The 22,426-nt window shown below is 58.0% G+C and overlaps 1 protein-coding gene across 2 annotated transcripts in view; it reads left to right on the top strand.

Moving 5' to 3' along the window:
• Positions 1-22,426, top strand: part of CACNA1A (calcium voltage-gated channel subunit alpha1 A) — a 51,060-nt gene that overhangs the window by 27,108 nt on the left and 1,526 nt on the right. The window contains exons 31-46 of one of the 2 annotated variants that reach the window (XM_034072072.1): positions 1,358-1,441; positions 1,518-1,634; positions 1,723-1,788; positions 2,335-2,435; positions 3,916-4,066; positions 6,583-6,710; positions 9,584-9,680; positions 11,024-11,129; positions 12,069-12,176; positions 12,724-12,824; positions 14,049-14,140; positions 14,218-14,350; positions 14,461-14,571; positions 15,526-15,561; positions 19,182-19,377; positions 19,881-20,134. In XM_034072072.1, coding sequence (XP_033927963.1) covers positions 1,358-1,441; positions 1,518-1,634; positions 1,723-1,788; positions 2,335-2,435; positions 3,916-4,066; positions 6,583-6,710; positions 9,584-9,680; positions 11,024-11,129; positions 12,069-12,176; positions 12,724-12,824; positions 14,049-14,140; positions 14,218-14,350; positions 14,461-14,571; positions 15,526-15,561; positions 19,182-19,377; positions 19,881-20,134 — 1,881 coding nt within the window. Of the gene's footprint in view, positions 1-1,357; positions 1,442-1,517; positions 1,635-1,722; positions 1,789-2,334; positions 2,436-3,915; positions 4,067-6,582; positions 6,711-7,925; positions 8,023-9,583; positions 9,681-11,023; positions 11,130-12,068; positions 12,177-12,723; positions 12,825-14,048; positions 14,141-14,217; positions 14,351-14,460; positions 14,572-15,525; positions 15,562-19,181; positions 19,378-19,880; positions 20,135-22,426 lie in introns of both variants that reach the window. The other variant, XM_034072071.1, reaches the window with a different exon arrangement.

Genomic DNA, 22,426 nt, shown 5'->3' with positions numbered 1-22,426 from the left:
GGGATCTGTGGGGCTGGGGCATGAGGGATTGTGGGATCCATGGGGTCAATGCAGGGCTCACTATGGGATCTGTGGGGCTGATGCATGAGGGATTGTGGGATCCATGGGGTCAATGCAGGGATCACTATGGGATCTGTGGGGCTGGGGCATGAGGGATTGTGGGATCCATGGAGCCAATGCAGGGCTCACTATGGGATCTGTGGGGCTGGGGCATGAGGGATTGTGGGACCCATGGAGCCAATGTGGGGTACCTATGGGGTCTGATGCATGAGGGATTGTGGGACCCATGGGGTCAATGCAGGGCTCACTATGGGATCTGTGGGGCTGGGGCATGAGGGATTGTGGGACCCATGGAGCCAATGTGGGGTACCTATGGGATCTGTGGGGCTGGGGCATGAGGGATTGTGGGACCCATGGAGCCAATAGGGGGTACTTGTACTTGTGGGACCCATGGAGCCAATGTGGGGTACCTATGGGGTCTGATGCATGAGGGATTGTGGGACCCATGGGGTCAATGCAGGGCTCACTATGGGATCTGTGGGGCTGGGGCATGAGGGATTGTGGGATCCATGGGGTCAATGCAGGGCTCACTATGGGATGTGTGGGGCTGATGCATGAGGGATTGTGGGATCCATGGGGTCAATGTGGGGTACCTATGGGATCTGTGGGGCTGATGCATGAGGGATTGTGGGATCCATGGGGTCAATGTGGGGTACCTATGGGATCTGTGGGGCTGATGCATGAGGGATTGTGGGATCCATGGAGCCAATAGGGGGTACTTGTACTTGTGGGACCCATGGAGCCAATGTGGGGTACCTATGGGATCCATGGAGCCAATGCAGGGGTACTTGTGGGATGCATGGATCCAGTGCAGGAGTATTATGGGATGCATGGATCCAGTGCATGGGTATTATGGGATGCATGGATACAGTTCATGGGTATTATGGGATGCATGGATCCGGTGCATGGGTATTATGGGATGCATGGATCCGGTACATGGGTATTATGGGATGCATGGATCCAGTGCATGGGTATTATGGGATGCACGGATCCAGTTCATGGGTATTATGGGATGCATGGATCCGGTACATGGGTATTATGGGAAGCATGGATCCAGTGCATGGGGTATTATGGGATGCATGGATCCAGTGCATGGGTATTATGGGATGCATGAATCCGGTACATGGGTATTATGGGATGCATGGATCCAGTGCATGGGGTATTATGGGATGCACGGATCCAGTGCATGGGTATTATGGGATGCACAGATCCGGTACATGGGTACCACTGGCTCCATGGGTCTGCTTTGCTCTTACCGGTATCTCCCCCTCATCCTTCTCCCCTTCCCCATCCCCAGAACTACTTCCGCGACGCCTGGAACGTCTTTGACTTCGTGACCGTTCTCGGGAGCATCACAGACATCCTGGTCACCGAGTTCGGGGTATGTGGGACCCAGGACCCCCCGTTCACCCGGATCCGGGTCCCCCATTCCCACTGGATCCCATTGCCATTCCCAGAACAACTTCATCAACCTGAGCTTCCTGCGCCTGTTCAGAGCCGCTCGGCTCATCAAGCTCCTGCGCCAGGGATACACCATCCGCATCCTGCTCTGGACCTTCGTGCAGTCCTTCAAGGTGACCCCCCCGGACCCCCCCATTGTGGCCCATTGGTGTGCTCCAGCCCCCCCCACAACTGACCAGTGTCTCTGTGCCCCCCCCACAGGCGTTGCCCTATGTCTGCCTGCTCATTGCAATGCTCTTCTTCATCTATGCCATCATTGGGATGCAGGTGAGGTCCCTGTTGGTACCCACAGGGGATGCTGTAGCCTCCCCCCCACACACACCCTGACCCCCCCCCACCCTGACCCCCCCACACAAACACCCTGACCCCCCCACACACACACCCTGACCCCCCCCCACACACCCTGACCCCCCCCACACACACCCTGACCCCCCCCCCCCACACACCCTGACCCCCCCACACACACCCTGACCCCCCCCACACCCTGACCCCCCCCACACCCTGACCCCCCCACACACACCCTGACCCCCCCCACACCCTGACCCCCCACACACACACCCTGACCCCCCCTCCAAACCCTGACCCCCCCCCACACACACCCTGACCCCCCCCCACATCCTGACCCCCCCACACACACACCCTAACCCCCCCCTCAACCTGACCCCCCCCCCCACATCCTGACCCCCCCCCACACACCCTGACCCCCCCCACACCCTGACCCCCCACACACACACACCCTGATCCCCCCCAAACACTGACCCCCCCCAAACCCTGACCCCCCCCCCCATTGGGTCCCCATGGTTCCCCCCGCAGGTCTTTGGGAACATTGGCATCGAGGAGGAGGATGATGAATCAGCCATTACCCAACACAACAACTTCCGGACCTTCTTCCAGGCACTGATGCTGCTGTTCCGGTGAGCGCCCAGTAGCACCAGTGCCACCAGTAACACCAGTTACCCCAGTGCCACCAGTAACACCAGTTACCCCAGTGCCACCAGCGATTCCCAGTGCTATACTGCTGTCCCAGTGGCACTCATTAGCCCCAGCAGCACCCATTAGCACCAGTGGCTCCCAGTGCCATACTGCTGTCCCAGTGGCATCCATTAGCACCAGTGGCACCCAGTACCATACCACTGTCCCGGTGGCACCCAGTGCCATACCACTGTCCCAGTACCATCCTCCTATCCCATTGACACCCATTACCCCCACCAGCTCCCATCACCCCCAGTCCCCATTAGCTCCCAGCTCCCATTACCCCCAGTCCCCGTTAGCCCCAGTCCCCATCACCCCCAGTCCCCATTACCCCCAGTCCCCGTTAGCTCCCAGTCCCCATTCCCCCAGTCCCCAGTACCCCCAGTCCCCATCACCCCCAGTCCCCATCACCCCCAGTCCCCATTACCCAGTCCCCATTCCCCCAGTCCCCATTCCCCCAGTCCCCATTAGCCCCATTCCCCCAGTCCCCATCACCCCCAGTCCCCATTACCCAGTCCCCATCACCCCCAGTCCCCATCACCCCCAGTCCCCATTAGCCCCATTCCCCCAGTCCCCATTACCCCAGTCCCCATCATCCCCAGTCCCCATTAGCCCCATTCCCCCAGTCCCATTCCCCCAGTCCCCATCCCCCAGTCCCCAGTACCCCAGCGGCAGCCGCACTGGTACCAGTACCGGTACCACAGGAGCGCCACTGGTGAGGCCTGGCACGAGATCATGTTGTCCTGCCTGAGCGGCAAACCCATCACCCCCAGTCCCATCACCCCCAGTCCCCAGTACCCCCAGTCCCCATTCCCCCAGTCCCGATTACCCCAGTCCCCATTCCCCCAGACCCCAGTACCCCCAGTCCCCAGTACCCCCAGTCCCCATTAGCTCCCAGTCCCCATCACCCCCAGTCCCATTCCCCCAGTCCCCATTCCCCCAGTCCCCATTAGCCCCATTCCCCCAGTCCCCATTCCCCAGTCCCCATCACCCCCAGTCCCCATTCCCCCCAGTCCCCATTCCCCCAGTCCCCAGTACCCCCAGTCCCCATTACCCCCAGTCCCCATCACCCCCAGTCCCCATCACCCCCAGTCCCCATTCCCCCCAGTCCCCATTCCCCCCAGTCCCCATTCCCCCCAGTCCCCATTCCCCCAGTCCCCATTACCCCCAGTCCCCATCACCCCCAGTCCCCATCACCCCCAGTCCCCATTCCCCCCAGTCCCCATTCCCCCCAGTCCCCATTCCCCCAGTCCCCAGTACCCCCAGTCCCCATTACCCCCAGTCCCCATTACCCCCAGTCCCCATCACCCCCAGTCCCCATTCCCCAGTCCCCATTACCCCCAGTCCCATTCCCCCAGTCCCCATCCCCCAGTCCCCAGTACCCCAGCGGCAGCCGCACTGGTACCAGTACCGGTACCACAGGAGTGCCACTGGTGAGGCCTGGCACGAGATCATGTTGTCCTGCCTGAGCGGCAAACCCTGTGACCACAACTCCGGCATCCGGGAGCACGAGTGTGGCAACGAGTTCGCCTACTTCTACTTCGTGTCCTTCATCTTCCTCTGCTCCTTCCTGGTGAGCGACGGCACAGCCGGCACAGCCTGGAACCACAGCACCCATTGATCCCAGCATAGCACCCATTGATCCCAGTACAGCATCCATTGATCCCAACACAGCATCCATTGATCCCAGCACAGCATCCATTGATCCAACCACAGCATCCATTGATCCCAGTACAGCACCCATTGATCCCAGCACAGCACCCATTGATCCCAGCACAGCATCCATTGATCCCAGTACAGCATCCATTGATCCCAGTACAGCATCCATTGATCCTGTCCCAGCACCCATTGATCCCAGTACAGCATCCATTGATCCCAGTACAGCATCCATTGATCCAACCACAGCATCCATTGATCCAACCACAGCATCCATTGATCCAACCACAGCATCCATTGATCCCAGCACAGCACCCATTGATCCAACCACAGCATCCATTGATCCCAGCACAGCACCCATTGATCCTGTCCCAGCATCCATTGATCCCAGTACAGCATCCATTGATCCCAGTACAGCATCCATTGATCCTGTCCCAGCACCCATTGATCCCAGTACAGCATCCATTGATCCCAGTACAGCATCCATTGATCCCAGCACAGCACCCATTGATCCCAGCACAGCACCCATTGATCCAACCACAGCACCCATTGATCCAACCACAGCACCCATTGATCCCAGTACAGCCTGGAACCATAGCACCCATTGATCCCAGTACAGCACCCATTGATCCCAGCACAGCACCCATTGATCCCAGCACAGCACCCATTGATCCAACCACAGCATCCATTGATCCCAGTACAGCATCCATTGATCCTGTCCCAGCATCCATTGATCCTGTCCCAGCATCCATTGATCCCAGCACAGCATCCATTGATCCAACCACAGCATCCATTGATCCCAGTACAGCACCCATTGATCCCAGCACAGCATCCATTGATCCCAGCACAGCATCCATTGATCCTGTCCCAGCACCCATTGATCCTGTCCCAGCATCCATTGATCCCAGCACAGCATCCATTGATCCAACCACAGCATCCATTGATCCCAGCACAGCATCCATTGATCCTGTCCCAGCACCCATTGATCCTGTCCCAGCATCCATTGATCCCAGCACAGCATCCATTGATCCAACCACAGCATCCATTGATCCCAGTACAGCACCCATTGATCCCAGCACAGCATCCATTGATCCCAGCACAGCATCCATTGATCCCAGTACAGCACCCATTGATCCCAGTACAGCATCCATTGATCCCAGTACAGCACCCATTGATCCAACCACAGCATCCATTGATCCCAGTACAGCACCCATTGATCCCAGTACAGCATCCATTGATCACAGCACAGCACCCATTGATCCCAGTACAGCATCCATTGATCACAGCACAGCATCCATTGATCCCACCCCAGCATCCATTGATCCCAGCACAGCATCCATTGATCCCACCCCAGCATCCATTGATCCCAGCACAGCATCCATTGATCCCACCCCAGCATCCATTGATCCCAGCACAGCATCCATTGATCCCACCCCAGCATCCATTGATCCCAGCCCAACGTCCCTTTATACATCCCAACATCCCTTTATCCTGTCCCAACATCCCTTTATACATCCCAAAACCCCTTTATCCCAGCCCAGCACCCCTTTAACCCATCCAACACCCATTTATCCAACCCCACCATCCCTTTATCCCATCCCAGCATCCCTTTATCACACCCCAACATCGCTTTATCCCACCCAGCATCCTTTTATCCCACCCCAGCATCTCTTTATCCCATCCCAACACCCCTTTATCCACCCCCAACACCCCTTTATCCCACCCCAACACCCCTTTATCCCACCCAACACCCCTTTATCCCACCCCAACACCCCTTTATCCCACCCAACACCCCCTCATCCCACCCCAACACCCCTTTATCCCACCCAACACCCCCTCATCCCACCCCAACACCCCTTTACCCCACCCCAACACCCCTTTATCCCATCCCAACACCCCTTTATCCCATCCCAACACCCCTTCATCCCACCCAACACCCCTTTATCCACCCCCAACACCCCTTCATCCCACCCAACACCCCTTCATCCCACCCAACACCCCTTTATCCCACCCAACACCCCTTTATCCCACCCAACACCCCTTCATCCCACCCCAACAACCCTTTATCCACCCCCAACACCCCTTTATCCACCCCCAACACCCCTTTATCCCCCCCCAACACCCCTTCATCCCACCCAACACCCCTTTATCCCACCCCAACACCCCTTTATCCCCCCCCAACACCCCCTCATCCCACCCAACACCCCTTTATCCCACCCCAACACCCCTTTATCCCACCCAACACCCCTTTATCCCACCCCAACACCCCTTTATCCCACCCAACACCCCTTTATCCCACCCCAACACCCCTTTATCCCCCCCAACACCCCTTTATCCCACCCCAACACCCCTTTATCCCCCCCCAACACCCCTTTATCCCACCCCAACACCCCTTTATCCCCCCTTGACCCCCATTATCCCTTCACCCCCCAGATGCTGAACCTCTTTGTCGCTGTCATCATGGACAACTTCGAGTACCTGACCCGCGACTCCTCCATCCTGGGTCCCCATCACCTGGACGAGTACGTCCGGGTCTGGGCCGAGTATGACCCTGCAGCCTGGTAAGGACCCCCCCGGTTTTGGGGTGCTTTAATGGGGTCCCCCCATACCCTTGGAGCCCCTCTTGGGGCTTGGCTGGATGGGCCCTGTGTGTGTCCCCATCTGCGGCCATGGGGATGCTGCAGGATCCCAATACCCTCCGTGCTCCTCTGTGTGCCCCCCCAAAGGGGGTGTCCCCCAAATGGGGCATCCCTGACCCCCATTGTGCCCCACAGCCATTGTGGGTATGAGGCAGGAGTTCATTTCCCCTATAGGATCATGGAATGGGGTTGGGTTTGTGGGGTCCTCGAGACCATTGAGGTCTTAGGCTTCAATAAGGGACCATGAAGGAGAAGCAGGGACTTGTGCTAGGATCATGGATCCATGGAATGGGATTGGGATGGAGAGACCCTTGAGACCATTGAGGTCTTGGGCTTCAATAAGGACCATAAAGGAGAAGCAGGGACTTGTGCTAGGATCATGGATTCATGGAATGGGATTGGGATGGAGGGACCCTTGAGACCATTGAGGTCTTGGGCTTCAATAAGGACCATAAAGGAGAAGCAGGGACTTGGTTTCAGTGCTAGGATCATGGATTCATGGAATGGGGTTGGGTTTGTGGGGCCCTCAAGACCATTGAGGTCTTGGGCTTCAATAAGGACCATGAAGGAGAAGAAGGGACTTGTGCTAGGATCATGGATCCATGGAATAGGGTTGGGTTTGTGGGGTCCTTGAGACCATTGAGGTCTTGGGCTTCAATAAGGACCATAAAGGAGAAGCAGGGACTTGGTTTCAGTGCTAGGATCATGGATCCATGGAATGGGATTGGGATGGAGGGACCCTTGAGACCATTGAGGTCTTGGGCTTCAATAAGGGACCATGAAGGAGAAGCAGGGACTTGTGCTAGGATCATGGATCCATGGAATGGGGTTGGGATGGAGGGACCCTCAGAACCATTGAGGTCTCAATTGGAGGTGCTCAGCCATTGGATCCCGTCCCCATCCCATTCACCCCATAGACCCTTCTGGATACCGGATGCTCCATGGGGCGGGATGCATTCAATAGAAAGGGATGGGACCAGTTCCTCCCTGTATCCCAGTCTGCTCCAGAGCATCCCCGATGCTCCCAGCTCCTGGAATGGGCTGGACCTCTCCGTGCCTCAGTTTCCCTATCCCGTCGTGGCGTCGGCGTCCATATGGCTCCGACCTTCTCACTAACCCCCTGTATTCTTCTTGCAGTGGCCGCATTCATTATAAGGATATGTACAGTTTATTACGAGTTATATCTCCCCCCTTGGGCTTAGGCAAGAAATGCCCTCATAGGGTTGCTTGCAAGGTTTGAACTGACCCTAAAACCTGCTGAGCATCCACGGAATGAATGTTGCTTCTGGGTTCTCGGATATATATATGATATCTCTATATATATATATATGGACACACCAAACACACACGTCCCGCACCCGGTGCCGGCCCCCGGCATGGAGCCCGTCCCCATCCCCTTGCCCCTCTGCTTGCTGCGGCCCCCCCCTCCCCGGTGGGGCTGCATGATGGGCACGGCCTTCCTCCTTCCTCCTCCTCCTCCTCCTCCTCATGGGATCAAGCCTTTTCCAGGTGGTTTTTCCTGCTTTTCCAGGGGGTTTTCCTGCTTTTCCTGAGGGTTTTCCAAGTTTTCCTGGGGGTTTTCCAGGTTTTCCAGCTTTTCCTGGGGGTTTTCCTGAGGGTTTTCCAGGTTTTCCAGGTTTTCCAAGTGGTTTTTCCTGCTTTTCCTGGGGGTTTTCCAGGTTTTCCTGAGGGTTTTCCAGGTTTTCCTGGGGGTTTTCCAAGTTTTCCTGAGGGTTTTCCAGGTTTTCAGGGGGTTTTCCAAGTTTTCCTGAGGGTTTTCCAGGTTTTCCTGGGTGTTTTCCAAGTTTTCCTTGGGGTTTTCCAAGTTTTCCTGAGGGTTTTCCAGCTTTTCCTGGGGGTTTTCCAAGTTTTCCTGGGGATTTTCCAGGTTTTCCAAGTTTTCCTGAGGGTTTTCCAGTTTTTCCTGAGGGTTTTCCAGGTTTTCCTGGGGGTTTTCCAAGTTTTCCTGGGGGTTTTCCTGCTTTTCCTGAGGGTTTTCCTGCTTTTCCAGGGGGTTTTCCAAGTTTTCCTGAGGGTTTTCCAGCTTTTCCTGAGGGTTTTCCTGCTTTTCCTGAGGGTTTTCCAAGTTTTCCTGAGGGTTTTCCAGGTTTTCCTGGGGGTTTTCCAAGTTTTCCTGAGGGTTTTCCAGCTTTTCCTGAGGGTTTTCCAAGTTTTCCTGGGGGTTTTCCAAGTTTTCCTGAGGGTTTTCCAAGTTTTCCTGGGGGTTTTCCAGCTTTTCCTGAGGGTTTTCCAGCTTTTCCTGAGGGTTTTCCAGGTTTTCCTGAGTGTTTTCCAAGTTTTCCTGAGGGTTTTCCAGGTTTTCCTGGGGGTTTTCCAGGTTTTCCTGAGGGTTTTCCTGCTTTTCCTGGGTGTTTTCCAAGTTTTCCTGAGGCTTTTCCAGGTTTTCCTGAGGGTTTTCCAGGTTTTCCTGAGAGTTTTCCAAGTTTTCCTGAGGGTTTTCCTGCTTTTCCTGAGGGTTTTCCAGGTTTTCCTGAGGGTTTTCCTGCTTTTCCTGAGGGTTTTCCAAGTTTTCCTGAGGGTTTTCCTGCTTTTCCTGAGGGTTTTCCAAGTTTTCCTGAGGGTTTTCCTGCTTTTCCTGAGGGTTTTCCAGGTTTTCCTGAGGGTTTTCCTGCTTTTCCTGAGGGTTTTCCATGTTTTCCTGAGGCTTTTCCTGCTTTTCCTGGTTCTTTCCCAGGTTTTTTTGCTCTCCACGTCTCTGTCTCTCCCCCTTTCCCCCCCCATCCTTATCCTTGTGCTGTCCCATGTCTTCTCCTTCTTGTTCTCTCCAATCCCAGGGGCCGGCTGACATTCATGGACATGTATGAAATGCTGAGACATATGTCCCCGCCCCTGGGTTTAGGCAAGAAATGCCCACCCCGTGTGGCCTATAAGGTAGAATGACCCCATAACCCCCCCCCCGGCACAGCCAAGCCCCCCCCCAACCCCGGTGGTGGGACCGGCTCAGCCGATGCTCTTCGGCCTCTTCATCATCTTCTCGGTTGGTCCTTGGTGCTTTGCCATTGGTTTGGGCTGAGCCGGAGCCCCCCCCCCGAGGGTCCCCCCAATGGATGGGCTGGGTAAGATCCGGCCCCCCCCCGGAGTGGGGCCCCCCCCCCCCCCCCCCCCTCCATGAAGACCCCATAGGGGGAACCCCCCCCATGGGCTCCCAGCCCGTTAAGGACCCGCTAATTGGGGTCCCCACTTTGGGTTCAAGTACCCCACTAAGGACCTTCTATTGGGGTCCGCTATGGGGCTCAACCACCCCCCACAAACCCCTATATGGGGACCCCCCCATGGCCCTTGGCCAGCCCCATAAGGAGCTTCCAGTTGGAGTCCCAGCCCCCCAAGGACCCTCTCTATGGGGTCCCCAATGGGGCTTCCCCCATAAGCTCCTCTTTGGGGTCCCCCATTCTTGGGGGTCCCTTTGGGGCTCGATGCTGCATCCCCTGGAGCAGCCCATTTTTGGAGCCCCCCCCCCATAACCTCCTCCCATTCCCCTCCATCCCATCTCCTCCCCACAGTGACCCCCCCCCCTTTCCCCCCCCCCCAAGGCTGCTGCACGGCCCATAACCCCCCCCCCCCCAACCTCTATGGGGGGAGGGAGAGACCTGCATCGTGGGGCAATGGGGGGGGGGCACCAAGGGGGGGGCATGGGGACCCCACTGCTCCGTGCCCCATATTCCCCATCAGCATCATTGCCTTGCTCTGCATCCCTAAATCCCCCCCCCGGGGGCTGCATGTGGGGCAGGCTCCCTGCCCTTCCTATTGGGGGGGGGGGTTAAACCATCTGCTTGGCAATGGGATCTCGGGGGGGGGGGGGGGGCGCATGTTGGGGCTGAGGCCGTTCAAACTCATTGCTCCCCCTGCACCCCCCAACTCAAGCACGACCCCCTGGACCCCCCCCCCCATAACCTCTGCTTTGCACCCACAACCACCCCCCCCCCCACTTCGGAGCCAGGAATGGGTCGTGTGTCCCCCCCCCCATATGCTGCATGTGCTGCATGTGCTGCCCCCCCCCCCCTTGGGTTGGGGTCCTCCCTTTGGCCGTGCCTTGTACCCCCCCCCCCCATCCCCTGCCGTTGGGGGGGGGGGTTTGGGGGAGGGGGGGGGGGAGACGGCGGAGGGGGGGGGGGTTGGGGGTGCCCCCCGCCTTCTCGCCTGCCCCATAGTGTGTGTGGGGGGGGGGGGGTCGTGGTGGTGACCCCCCCCCCCCCCCCCCATGGTCGGACCCACAGCGGCTGCTCCGTATGGATCTGCCTGTGGCCGATGACAACACAGTTCACTTCAACTCCACACTCATGGCACTGATCCGGACGGCGCTGGACATCAAGATAGCCAAAGGCAGGGGGGGACAGGGATCCCATAGGGATGGGGACAGGGATCCCATAGGGATGGGGATAGGGATCCCAATGGGATGGGGACAGGGATCCCATAGGGATGGGGATAGGGATCCCATAGGGATGGGGACGGGGATCCCAATGGGATGGGGACAGGGATCCCATAGGGATGGGGACAGGGATCCCATAGGGATGGGGACAGGGATCCCATAGGGATGGGGACAGGGATCCCAAAGGGATGGGGACAGGGATCCCAATGGGATGGGGACAGGGATCCCATAGGGATGGGGACAGGGATCCCATAGGGATGGGGACAGGGGGGACAGAGGGATGGGGACAGGGATCCCATAGGGATGGGGACAGGGATCCCATAGGGATGGGGACAGGGATCCCAATGGGATGGGGATAGGGATCCCAATGGGATGGGGACAGGGGGGACAGAGGGATGGGGACAGTGATCCCAATGGGATGGGGACAGGGATCCCAAAGGATGGGGACAGGGATCCCATAGGGATGGGGATAGGGATCCCAAAGGATGGGGACAGGGATCCCAATGGGATGGGGACAGGGATCCTAAAGGGATGGGGACGGGGATCCCATAGGGATGGGGACGGGGATCCCATAGGGATGGGGACAGGGATCCCAAAGGATGGGGACAGGGATCCTAAAGGGATGGGGACAGGGATCCCATAGGGATGGGGAGAGGGATCCTAAAGGGATGGGGACGGGGATCCCAATGGGATGGGGACAGGGATCCCATAGGGATGGGGACGTGGACCTGAGAGGATGAGGCCCAAAACCCAAGTGGGACACTGGGATCATGGACGTGGGTCCCCTGTGGCAGTGGGTACAGGGATGAGGGTCTATGGGGTATGGGTACAAAGGGGGACAATGGGGACAGGATGTGGTGTCCGGTCCATGGGGCTCAGCCCTGTCCCCATAGGAGGAGCCGACAAGCAGCAGATGGATGCAGAGCTCCGCAAGGAGATGGTGGCCATATGGCCGAACCTGTCCCCCAAGAACCTGGACCTGCTCGTCACCCCCCACAAGTGTAAGGCCCCATCCCAGACCCCATTCCCTGTCCCCATCCCAGTCCCCATCCCTGCCCCCATCCCAGTCCCCATCCCAGTCCCCATCCCTGTCCCCATTCCCGATCCCCATTCCCTGTCCCCATCCCGGTCCCCATCCCTGTCCCCATCCCGGTCCCCATCCCTGTTCCTGGTTCCCGATCCCCATTCCCAGTCCCCATCCCTGTCCCCATCCCAGTCCCCATCCCAGTCCCCATCCCTGTCCCCATCCCGGTCCCCATCCCAGTCCCCATTCCCTGTCCCCATCCCTGTCCCCATCCCTGTCCCCATCCCAGTCCCCATCCCTGTCCCCATCCCAGTCCCCATCCCTGTCCCCATCCCTGTCCCCATCCCAGTCCCCATTCCCTGTCCCCATCCCTGTTCCCATCCCTGTCCCCATTCCCAGTCCCCATCCCAGTCCCCATTCCCAGTCCCCATTCCCAGTCCCCATCCCTGTCCCCATCCCTGTCCCCATCCCTGTCCCCATCCCTGTCCCCATTCCCGATCCCTGCTCACCCTCTGTGCCCGCAGCCACCGACCTGACCGTGGGGAAGATCTACGCTGCCATGATGATCATGGAATACTATCGGCAGAGCAAGGCCAAGAAGCTTCAGGCCATGCGGGAGGAGCAGGTGGGGGCCCCAAACCCTCCCCATGGCCCTGCACTGGTCCCAGTTCAGCCCCATCCTCTCCTCCAGCATCTCCTGCATCCCAGTTACTCCTGTGCTCCTGTCCTGTGTCCTCAGCCTGTCCCCAAGCATCCCTTCAATGTCCCTGTTTGAGTTGTGCCACCTCCGGCATCCTCATCCCATCCTTGTCCTATTCCCATCCTTAGGTCTGAGCATCCCAGCTCCATCCCATCTCCATGTCCCCACACTCCAGCATCCCTTCAGTGTCTCTGTTTGAGTTGTGCCACCTCCAGCATCCTCATCCCAACCTTGTCCTATTCCCATCCTTAGGTCTGAGCATCCCAGCTCCATCCCATCCCCATGTCCATATGCTCCAGTATCCATCCAATGTCCCCATTTGAGCTCTACCACCTCTGCATCCTCATCCCATCCTTGTCCTGTCCCCATCCTTAGGTCTGAGCATCCCAGCTCCATCCCATCCCCATGTCCATATGCTCCAGCATCCATCCAGTGTCCCCATTTGAGCTCTACCACCTCTGCATCCTCATCCCAGCCTTATCCTGTCCCCATCCCCAGCTCTGAGCATCCCATCCCCATCCCATCTCTGTGTCCCGCACTCCAGTGCCCCATAACCCCTCCTCCTCCCACCCCCATCCCCTTGGTCCATCCCCATCCCATCTCCGGTGTCCCCATCCCCAGGTCTGGGCATCCCAGCTCCATCCCATCCCCATGTCCATATGCTCCAGCATCCATCCAGTGTCCCCATTTGAGCTCTACCACCTCTGCATCCTCATCCCAGCCTTATCCTGTCCCCATCCCCAGCTCTGAGCATCCCAGCTCCATGCACCCACACTCCAGTGCCCATAACCCCTCCTCCTCCCACCCCCATCCCCTCGGTCCATCCCCATCCCATCTCCGGTGTCCCCATCCCCAGGTCTGAGCATCCCAGCTCCATCCCATCCCCATGTCCATATGCTCCAGCATCCATCCAGTGTCCCCATTTGAGTTCTGCCACCTCCAGCATCCCCATTTCTCTCCAGTGTCCCCATCCTTAGGTCTGAGCATCCCATGTCCCCACACTCCACTGCCCCATAACCCCTCCTCCCACCCCAGCCCCACACCCCCGGTCCATCCCCATCCCATCCCCATGTCCCCACACTCCAGTGCCCCCCAACCCCTCCTCCCACCCCCATCCCTTGGTCCATCCCATCTCCGTTGTCCCCACAGAACCGGACCCCCCTCATGTTCCAGCGCATGGAGCCTCCATCCCCGACACAAGAGGGAGCCCCAGGACCGGACACGGGACCCGGATCAGAGCCGTAAGTGTGTCCGGTCCCATTCTGCCCGTTGTGGGGTGAGCAGTGGGGGCTGATCCTGTGCCCCACACACCCCATAGGGCCACACGCGATGGGGGCCTCAAGGAGAGCCCCTCGTGGGTAACACAACGAGCACAGGAGATGTTCCAGAAAACAGGAACGTGGAGCCCGGAGCATCCCGAGGATGTTCCCAACGCCCGTCCCAGCTCCCAGGTGGGGGTCCCATCCCCATTCACCCCTATGGGGCCGACCCCTGTGCTCTTCCTGGCCTGGGGTTTGGGGCTGCCCCATTCCCGTGCCTCAGTTTCCCCCATGTCCTACAGCTGGTGGAGATGCGGGATATGGCCAAGGATGGATACTCGGATAGCGAGTACCTGCCTATGGAGGGGCATGGACGAGCTGCCTCCATGCCAAGGCTCCCTGCTGAAAACCAGGTATGGGGCACCCCAATGGGACACCACACACAGTTCCCATCATAACCCATTATCCCCATATAGCCCTATGGCCATTGATGCTTTTGGGGGGGGTGGCTTGTTGGGGTACCCATTGTGGTGGCCACCAGTGCCCCCAGTGGGATGTGCGTCCCCCCCAGTGGCTGCTGCTGGTCTGCTGGCTTGGGGGGGGGGGGGGCATGAGCTTGGCAGGGTGGGAGCTGTGGGGAGGTGATGTCTTATACTGGTCCAGCTCATATGGGGATGCTGCAGTGGCTCCATAGGCTCCATTATGGTGGAGGACCCCCCCTTGGAAGCTACCATGAAGGGGGGGGGGACATGGGACAGTGTCCTCTATACCAGTGGTACCAGGTTAGGGTTAGGGTTAGGGTTAGGGTTGGGTTAGGGTTAGGGTTGGGTTAGGGTTGGGTTAGGGTTAGGGTTAGTGTCCGCATGCCTGTGGATGGGAACAAGGACAGGTACAGTCCTGGGATAGGGTTAGGGTTAGGGTTAGGGCTAGGGTTAGGGTTAGGGTTGGGTTAGGTTTAGGTTTAGGTTTAGGGTTAGGGTTAGGGATAGGGTTAGGGTTGGGGTTAGGGTTGGGGTTAGGGTTGGGTTAGGGTTAGGTTTAGGTTTAGGTTTAGGTTTAGGGTTAGGGTTAGGGTTAGGGTTAGGGTTGGGGTTAGGGTTAGGGTTGGGTTAGGGTTAGGGTTAGGGTTGGGTTAGGGTTGGGTTAGGGTTAGTGTCCGCATGCCTGGGGATGGGAACAAGGACAGGTACAGTGCTGGGATAGGGATGCTCTGGCTGCTCTGCTCATTGCTGCTGCTCGCCTGGCCCATGCTTGGCTCTGTATGGGGTGACCCGGACCCTCCCCAACCACCCCCCCCGGACCCCCCCCCCGTGTTCACGTTGGTCTCTCTCTCTCCCGGCCCTGCTGGCACTGCCTGGGCTCAGCAGAGGAGGAAGGTTCGACCCCGTGGGAATAACCTCAGTGTAGGTACCGCTGGGCCCCGGGAGCTGCCCCATGGGGTCAGGCTGCACCTATGGGAGCAGCTGACCCTGCAGTCAGCACTGCATCCATCACTGCATCCATCACTGCATCCATCACTGCATCCATCACTGCATCCATCACTGCATCCATCACTGCATCCATCACTGCATCCATCACTGCATCCATCACTGCATCCATCACTGCATCCATCACTGTATCTATCACTGCATCCATCACTGCATCCATCACTGCATCCATCACTGTATCTATCACTGCATCCATCACTGCAGTCAACACTGCATCCATCACTGCACCCATCACTGCGTCCATCACTGCATCCATCACTGCATCCATCACTGCATCCAACACTGCATCCATCTCTGCATCCAACACTGCATCCATCACTGCATCCATCACTGCATCCATCACTGCATCCAACACTGCATCCATCACTGCACCCATCACTGCGTCCATCACTGCATCCAACACTGCATCCATCACTGCATCCATCACTGCATCCATCACTGCACCCATCACTGCATCCATCACTGTATCCAACACTGCAGCCATCACTGCAGCCATCACTGCAGCCATCCCTGCATCCAACACTGCATCCAACACTGCATCCATCACTGTAGCCATCACTGCATCCAACACTGCAGCCATCACTGCATCCATCACTGCATCCATCACTGCATCCATCACTGCATCCAACACTGTATCCATCACTGCATCCATCACTGCATCCATCACTGCAGCCATCACTGCACCCATCACTGCATCCATCACTGTATCCAACACTGCAGCCATCACTGCAGCCATCACTGCAGCCATCCCTGCATCCAACACTGCATCCAACACTGCATCCATCACTGTAGCCATCACTGCATCCAACACTGCAGCCATCACTGCATCCATCACTGCATCCATCACTGCATCCAACACTGTATCCATCACTGCATCCATCACTGCAGCCATCACTGCATCCATCACTGCACCCACCACTGCATCCATCACTGCACCCATCACTGCATCCATCACTGCACCCATCACTGCATCCATCACTGCATCCATCACTGCAGCCTTTATCCCTCTGTGTCCTTCCCTCCCCCCTGCTCTCCTGTCCATGCATCCATGTGTCTGTCTGTCCATCCATCCCCTGTGTCATCCCCCCCCCATGTGCCTCCCTCCCATCCCTCCCCTCTTTATCCCATCCCTTGGAACACCTCAGGCCACCCACCAACCCATTGCCCCATGTCCCAGCACCAGTGTGGCCAGCAAGGAGCAGCATCCCCATATCCCTGTCCCCATATCCCTGTCCCCTTCCTCCTGTCCCCATATCCCTCCTGGTAACACTGGGGGGCCCCCGGCAGCAGCAGCTCAATGGATAGAGCAGCAGGGGGGGGATCTGGCTCAGGGGGGGTGGGATGTGGCACTGGAGTGTGGCCATGTCCCTCCCAGTCCATCCTTGGGGCCCCCATAGAGGGGGGATTGGGGGTATCCTGGAATGAGGGGAGGGGACACTGGATCTGCCATGGGAGCAGAGCCTGGATCCATGGCAAGGGAGAGCAGGGATGGAGATGATGGGGGCACCTGAGCACTGGGGCAGGATGGAAGAGAGGGATGGATGGATGATGGATGGATGATGGATGATGGATGGATGGATGATGGATGGATGGATGGATGGATGATGGAAGGATGGATGGATGGATGGATGGATGGATGATGGATGGATGGATGATGGATGGATGGATGGATGGATGATGGATGGATGGATGGATGGATGGATGGATGGATGGATGATGGATGATGGATGGATGGATGGATGGATGATGGATGGATGGATGATGGATGGATGATGGATGGATGGATGATGGATGGATGATGGATGGATGGATGATGGATGGATGATGGATGGACGGATGATGGATGATGGATGATGATGATGGATGATGGATGGATGATGGATGGATGATGGATGGATGATGGATGATGGATGATGGATGATGGATGGATGATGGATGATGGATGGATGGAAGGATGGATGGATGATGGATGGATGATGGATGGATGGATGGATGGATGATGGATGGATGGATGATGGATGGATGATGGATGATGGATGGATGGATGATGGATGGATGGATGGATGGATGATGGATGGATGGATGGATGGATGGATGGATGGATGGATGATGGATGATGGATGGATGGATGGATGGATGATGGATGGATGGATGATGGATGGATGATGGATGGATGGATGATGGATGGATGATGGATGGATGGATGATGGATGGATGATGGATGGACGGATGATGGATGATGGATGATGATGATGGATGATGGATGGATGATGGATGGATGATGGATGGATGATGGATGATGGATGATGGATGATGGATGGATGATGGATGATGGATGGATGGAAGGATGGATGGATGATGGATGGATGATGGATGGATGGATGGATGGATGATGGAAGGATGGATGGATGATGGATGGATGGATGGATGGATGGATGGATGGATGATGGATGATGGATGGATGGATGGATGGATGATGGATGGATGGATGATGGATGGATGATGGATGGATGGATGATGGATGGATGATGGATGGATGGATGGATGATGGATGGATGGATGATGGATGGATGATGGATGGATGGATGGATGGATGGATGATGGATGATGGATGGATGGATGGATGATGGATGGATGGATGGATGATGGATGGATGATGGATGGATGGATGATGGATGGATGATGGATGGATGGATGGATGATGGATGGATGGATGGATGATGGATGGATGGATGGATGATGGATGGATGATGGATGGATGATGGATGGATGATGGATGGATGATGGATGGATGGATGATGGATGGATGATGGATGGATGATGGATGATGGATGGATGATGGATGGATGATTGATGGATGGATGATGGATGGATGATGGATGGATGATGGATGGATGATGGATGGATGGATGATGGATGGATGATGGATGTATGATGGATGATGGATGATGGATGGATGGATGATGGATGGATGGATGATGGATGGATGATGGATGGATGATGGATGGATGATGGATGGATGATGGATGGATGATGGATGATGGATGGATGATGGATGGATGATGGATGGATGGATGATGGATGGATGATGGATGGATGATGGATGGATGATGGATGGATGATGGATGGATGGATGGATGATGGATGGATGGATGGATGATGGATGGATGGATGGATGATGGATGGATGATGGATGGATGATGGATGGATGATGGATGGATGGATGATGGATGGATGATGGATGATGGATGATGGATGGATGGATGATGGATGGATGATGGATGGATGGATGATGATGGATGATGGATGATGGATGATGGATGGATGATGGATGATGGATGGATGATGGATGGATGGATGATGGATGGATGATGGATGGATGATGATGGATGATGGATGGATGATGGATGGATGATGGATGGATGATGGATGGATGATGGATGGATGATGGATGATGGATGATGGATGATGGATGACCGGTCAGATCCAGCGCTCTCAGCTATCTCTCCCCGTGAGCCCCGATGCTGTCCCCACAGACCATCTCCGACGCCAGCCCCATGAAGCGCTCGGCCTCCACCCTGGGCCACCCTCGTGGCCGCGGCATCCGCCTGGATGACTACTCCTTGGAGCGCGTCATTCCCGAGGACGGGCAGCGGCATCACCAGCGGCGCCGGGACCGGAGCCACCGCACGTCCGAGCGCTCCCTCAGCCGCTACACGGACATGGACACAGGTGGGATGGGACCCACAAGCTCCCACTATGGGGTCAGGTGCTCCATACACCCCACACACTGCCCTCCATCCATCATCCATCCATCATCCATCCATCATCTATCCATCCATCATCCATCATCCATCATCCATCCATCATCCATCCATCCATCATCCATCATCCCCTTCCATCCATCACCATCCATCCATCATCCCCTTCCATCCATCACCATCCATCCATCACCCCCTTCATCCATCACCCCAATTCCATCCATCATCCATCATCCATCCATCACCCCCTTCCATCCATCCCCCTTCCATCCATCATCCCCCTTCCATCCATCCCCCTTCCATCCATCACCCCCTTCCATCCATCACCCCCTTCATCCATCACCCCAATTCCATCCATCACCCCCTTCCATCCATCACCCCCTTCCATCCATCATCCCCTTCCATCCATCACCCCCTTCCATCCATCACCATCCATCCATCACCCCCTTCCATCCATCCCCTGTATCCCTCCAGGTCTGGGTACCGACCTGAGCATCACAACGCAATCAGGGGAGCTCCCCCCCAAGGATCGGGACCCGGATCGGGGCCGTACCAAGGACCGCAAGCACCGGCACCACCATCACCACCATCACCATCACCACCATGGCACTGGTGACAAGGAGCGGGGACCCCCCCCCGAGCGCCACGACTATGGGAGACCCCGATCCCGAGACCGCCGCTGGTCCCGGTCCCCCAGTGAGGGTCGGGATCATGCCCCCCCCCGGCAGGTGGGTGCCCCCCTCCGCTCCCCCCTTCGCCTATAGGGGGGGGGGGGTTTGGGGATGCCCCTCACCCATAGTGGGTGTCTGGTGGCTTCAACCAAAGACACTCCCCCCCCCATGCACTGGGACCCTCCATAGGGTCTCTATGGGGGATCCCAGTGTGTGTCCCCCCCTCCCAGTTTACACTGGTGGCACCCATTTAGACCATCATAACCCCCCCCCATCTCCTCCACCCTCCCAGTTTATACTGGTGGCACCCAGTTAGACCATCATAACCCCCCCCACCCATCTCCTCCACCCTCCCAGCATCAATAGGGGCATCACCCAAATGGAATGCAATGGGGGGGTGTTGGGGGGGACACCCCTAAGTGGGATATGGGGCTGCTATGGTGATGTTTGACCCCCCCCCCCATTGCCCCCCCATTTCTGCTCCCCCCCCCCCATCCCTCCCTTCCCTGCTGCTTTGGGGGGGGCCCTGCTGTGATTGACGTCTCTGTCTCCCCATTGCTGTGCTTTGGCTGTGCTGTCACACGAGGGGTGCCCCAGGTAAGCGGATCGGGGCCCCCCCAAGTCTGCTCTGCCCCCCCCGGATCCATCATTCCCCCCTCCGGGAATGCTGGGAAGTTTGGAATGGAGATGCCCCCCCCCCCTTTTGGGTGCCATGGATTGGTTTGGGGTCACCCCCCCCCCATCTCCATTGCACCCCCTTAGCAGGACCATGGACCCCCCCAATGCAGAGTTGGGGTGCAGGGACCCCCCCCAAGCCCTACATTGGGGTGTAGGGACCCCCCCCCAAGCCTTACATTGGGGTGCAGGGATCCCTCTCCCACCTCTGTTTTGGGGTGCACAAACTGCACCCCATGGGGTTGGGGCATCCTATAAGCCCTGGGGGGGGGGGTACAGACGTTTTGGGGTGCATGGGACCCCTCCAGCCCTGGGTTAGGGTTATGGCACTGGGGGGACACAAGGTTTGCACCATGGGATGGGGGCTGAGCTCCTCCCCATGTATTGGGGTGCACTGAACCCCCCATTGATAGACAGGGGGTGTGCAGCCCCAAAGTGTGATCCCCCCCTGCACCCAGAATGGGGGGGTCCTGGCCCCATCCCCCAGGATCCGGGTGGATGATCCCAACCTGGGGGGGGGGGGGGGGACATGGACCCCACACCCCAAGTCCCTACAGATAAAGGGTTGGGGTTCATGGTGTGTGCCCCCCCCCCCCACTATGGGGTGCAGGTTCCCCCCCCCAGGGCCGACTGTTCCAAACTCCTCCAGCCCCCCTGCTCCTCCCCATGTCCCCCCCCCTGCTTTGCGAGTGGCTTTGGGGGGGGCAGCAGACCCCATATCCCCCCCCCTTCCCCCCTCTGCCCCCCATAGCCCCCCCCACATCTTCTCACTTCTCTCCCCATTTGCTCTCTCATGTCCCCCCCCCCCAATGTCCTTGGTTTGCCCCCCCTATCCCCATCTGGGCCCCCCCCATCTGCATGGCTGGTGGTTGTGCCCCCCCCCATGGCTGTGACCCCCCCCCCATTGCTGTGACCCCCATGGCTGTGACCCCCCCCCCCAATGGCTGAGACCCCCCCCCATGTCTGTGACCCCCCCATGTCTGTGACCCCCCCCCCCTTGCTGTGACCCCCCCCATGGCTGTGACCCCCACCCATGGCTGCGACCCCCCCCCATGGCTGTGACCCCCGCCCCCATAGCTGTGACCCCCATGGCTGTGACCCCCCCCCATGTCTGTGACCCCCCCACGTCTGTGACCCCCCCCCCCCCCATGGCTGTGACCCCCCCCCATGGCTGCGACCCCCCCCCATGGCTGCGACCCCCCCCATGTCTGTGACCCCCCCCCCCCTGGCTGTGACCCCCCCCCATGGCTGCGACCCCCCCCCATGGCTGTGTCCCCCCCCCCCCCATAGCTGTGACCCCCATGGCTGAGACCCCCCCCCATGTCTGTGACCCCCCCCCCCCCATGGTTGTGACCCCCCCCCATGGCTGTGACCCCCCCCATGGCTGTGACCCCCCCCCATGTCTGTGACCCCCCCCATGTCTGTGACCGCCCCCCCCATGGCTGTGACCCCCCCCATGGTTGTGACCCCCCCATGTCTGTGACCCCCCCCCCCCCCATGGCTGTGACCCCCCCCCCCATGGCTGTGACCCCCCCCATGGTTGTGACCCCCCCATGGCTGTGACCCCCCCCCCCATGTCTGCTTATATTCATGTCCCCCAAACCGGTGGCTGCTCCCCCATTGTCCATATTCCCTGTGTCCTATTCACATCCCATTGGATCCCTTCCCATCCAT

This window comes from Melopsittacus undulatus, chromosome 23, assembly GCF_012275295.1.
Source record: "Melopsittacus undulatus isolate bMelUnd1 chromosome 23, bMelUnd1.mat.Z, whole genome shotgun sequence".
NCBI lineage: Eukaryota > Metazoa > Chordata > Aves > Psittaciformes > Psittaculidae > Melopsittacus > Melopsittacus undulatus.
The sequence above is the reverse complement of the archived record's forward strand: the minus strand, read 5'-3'. Positions and strand labels throughout refer to the sequence as shown.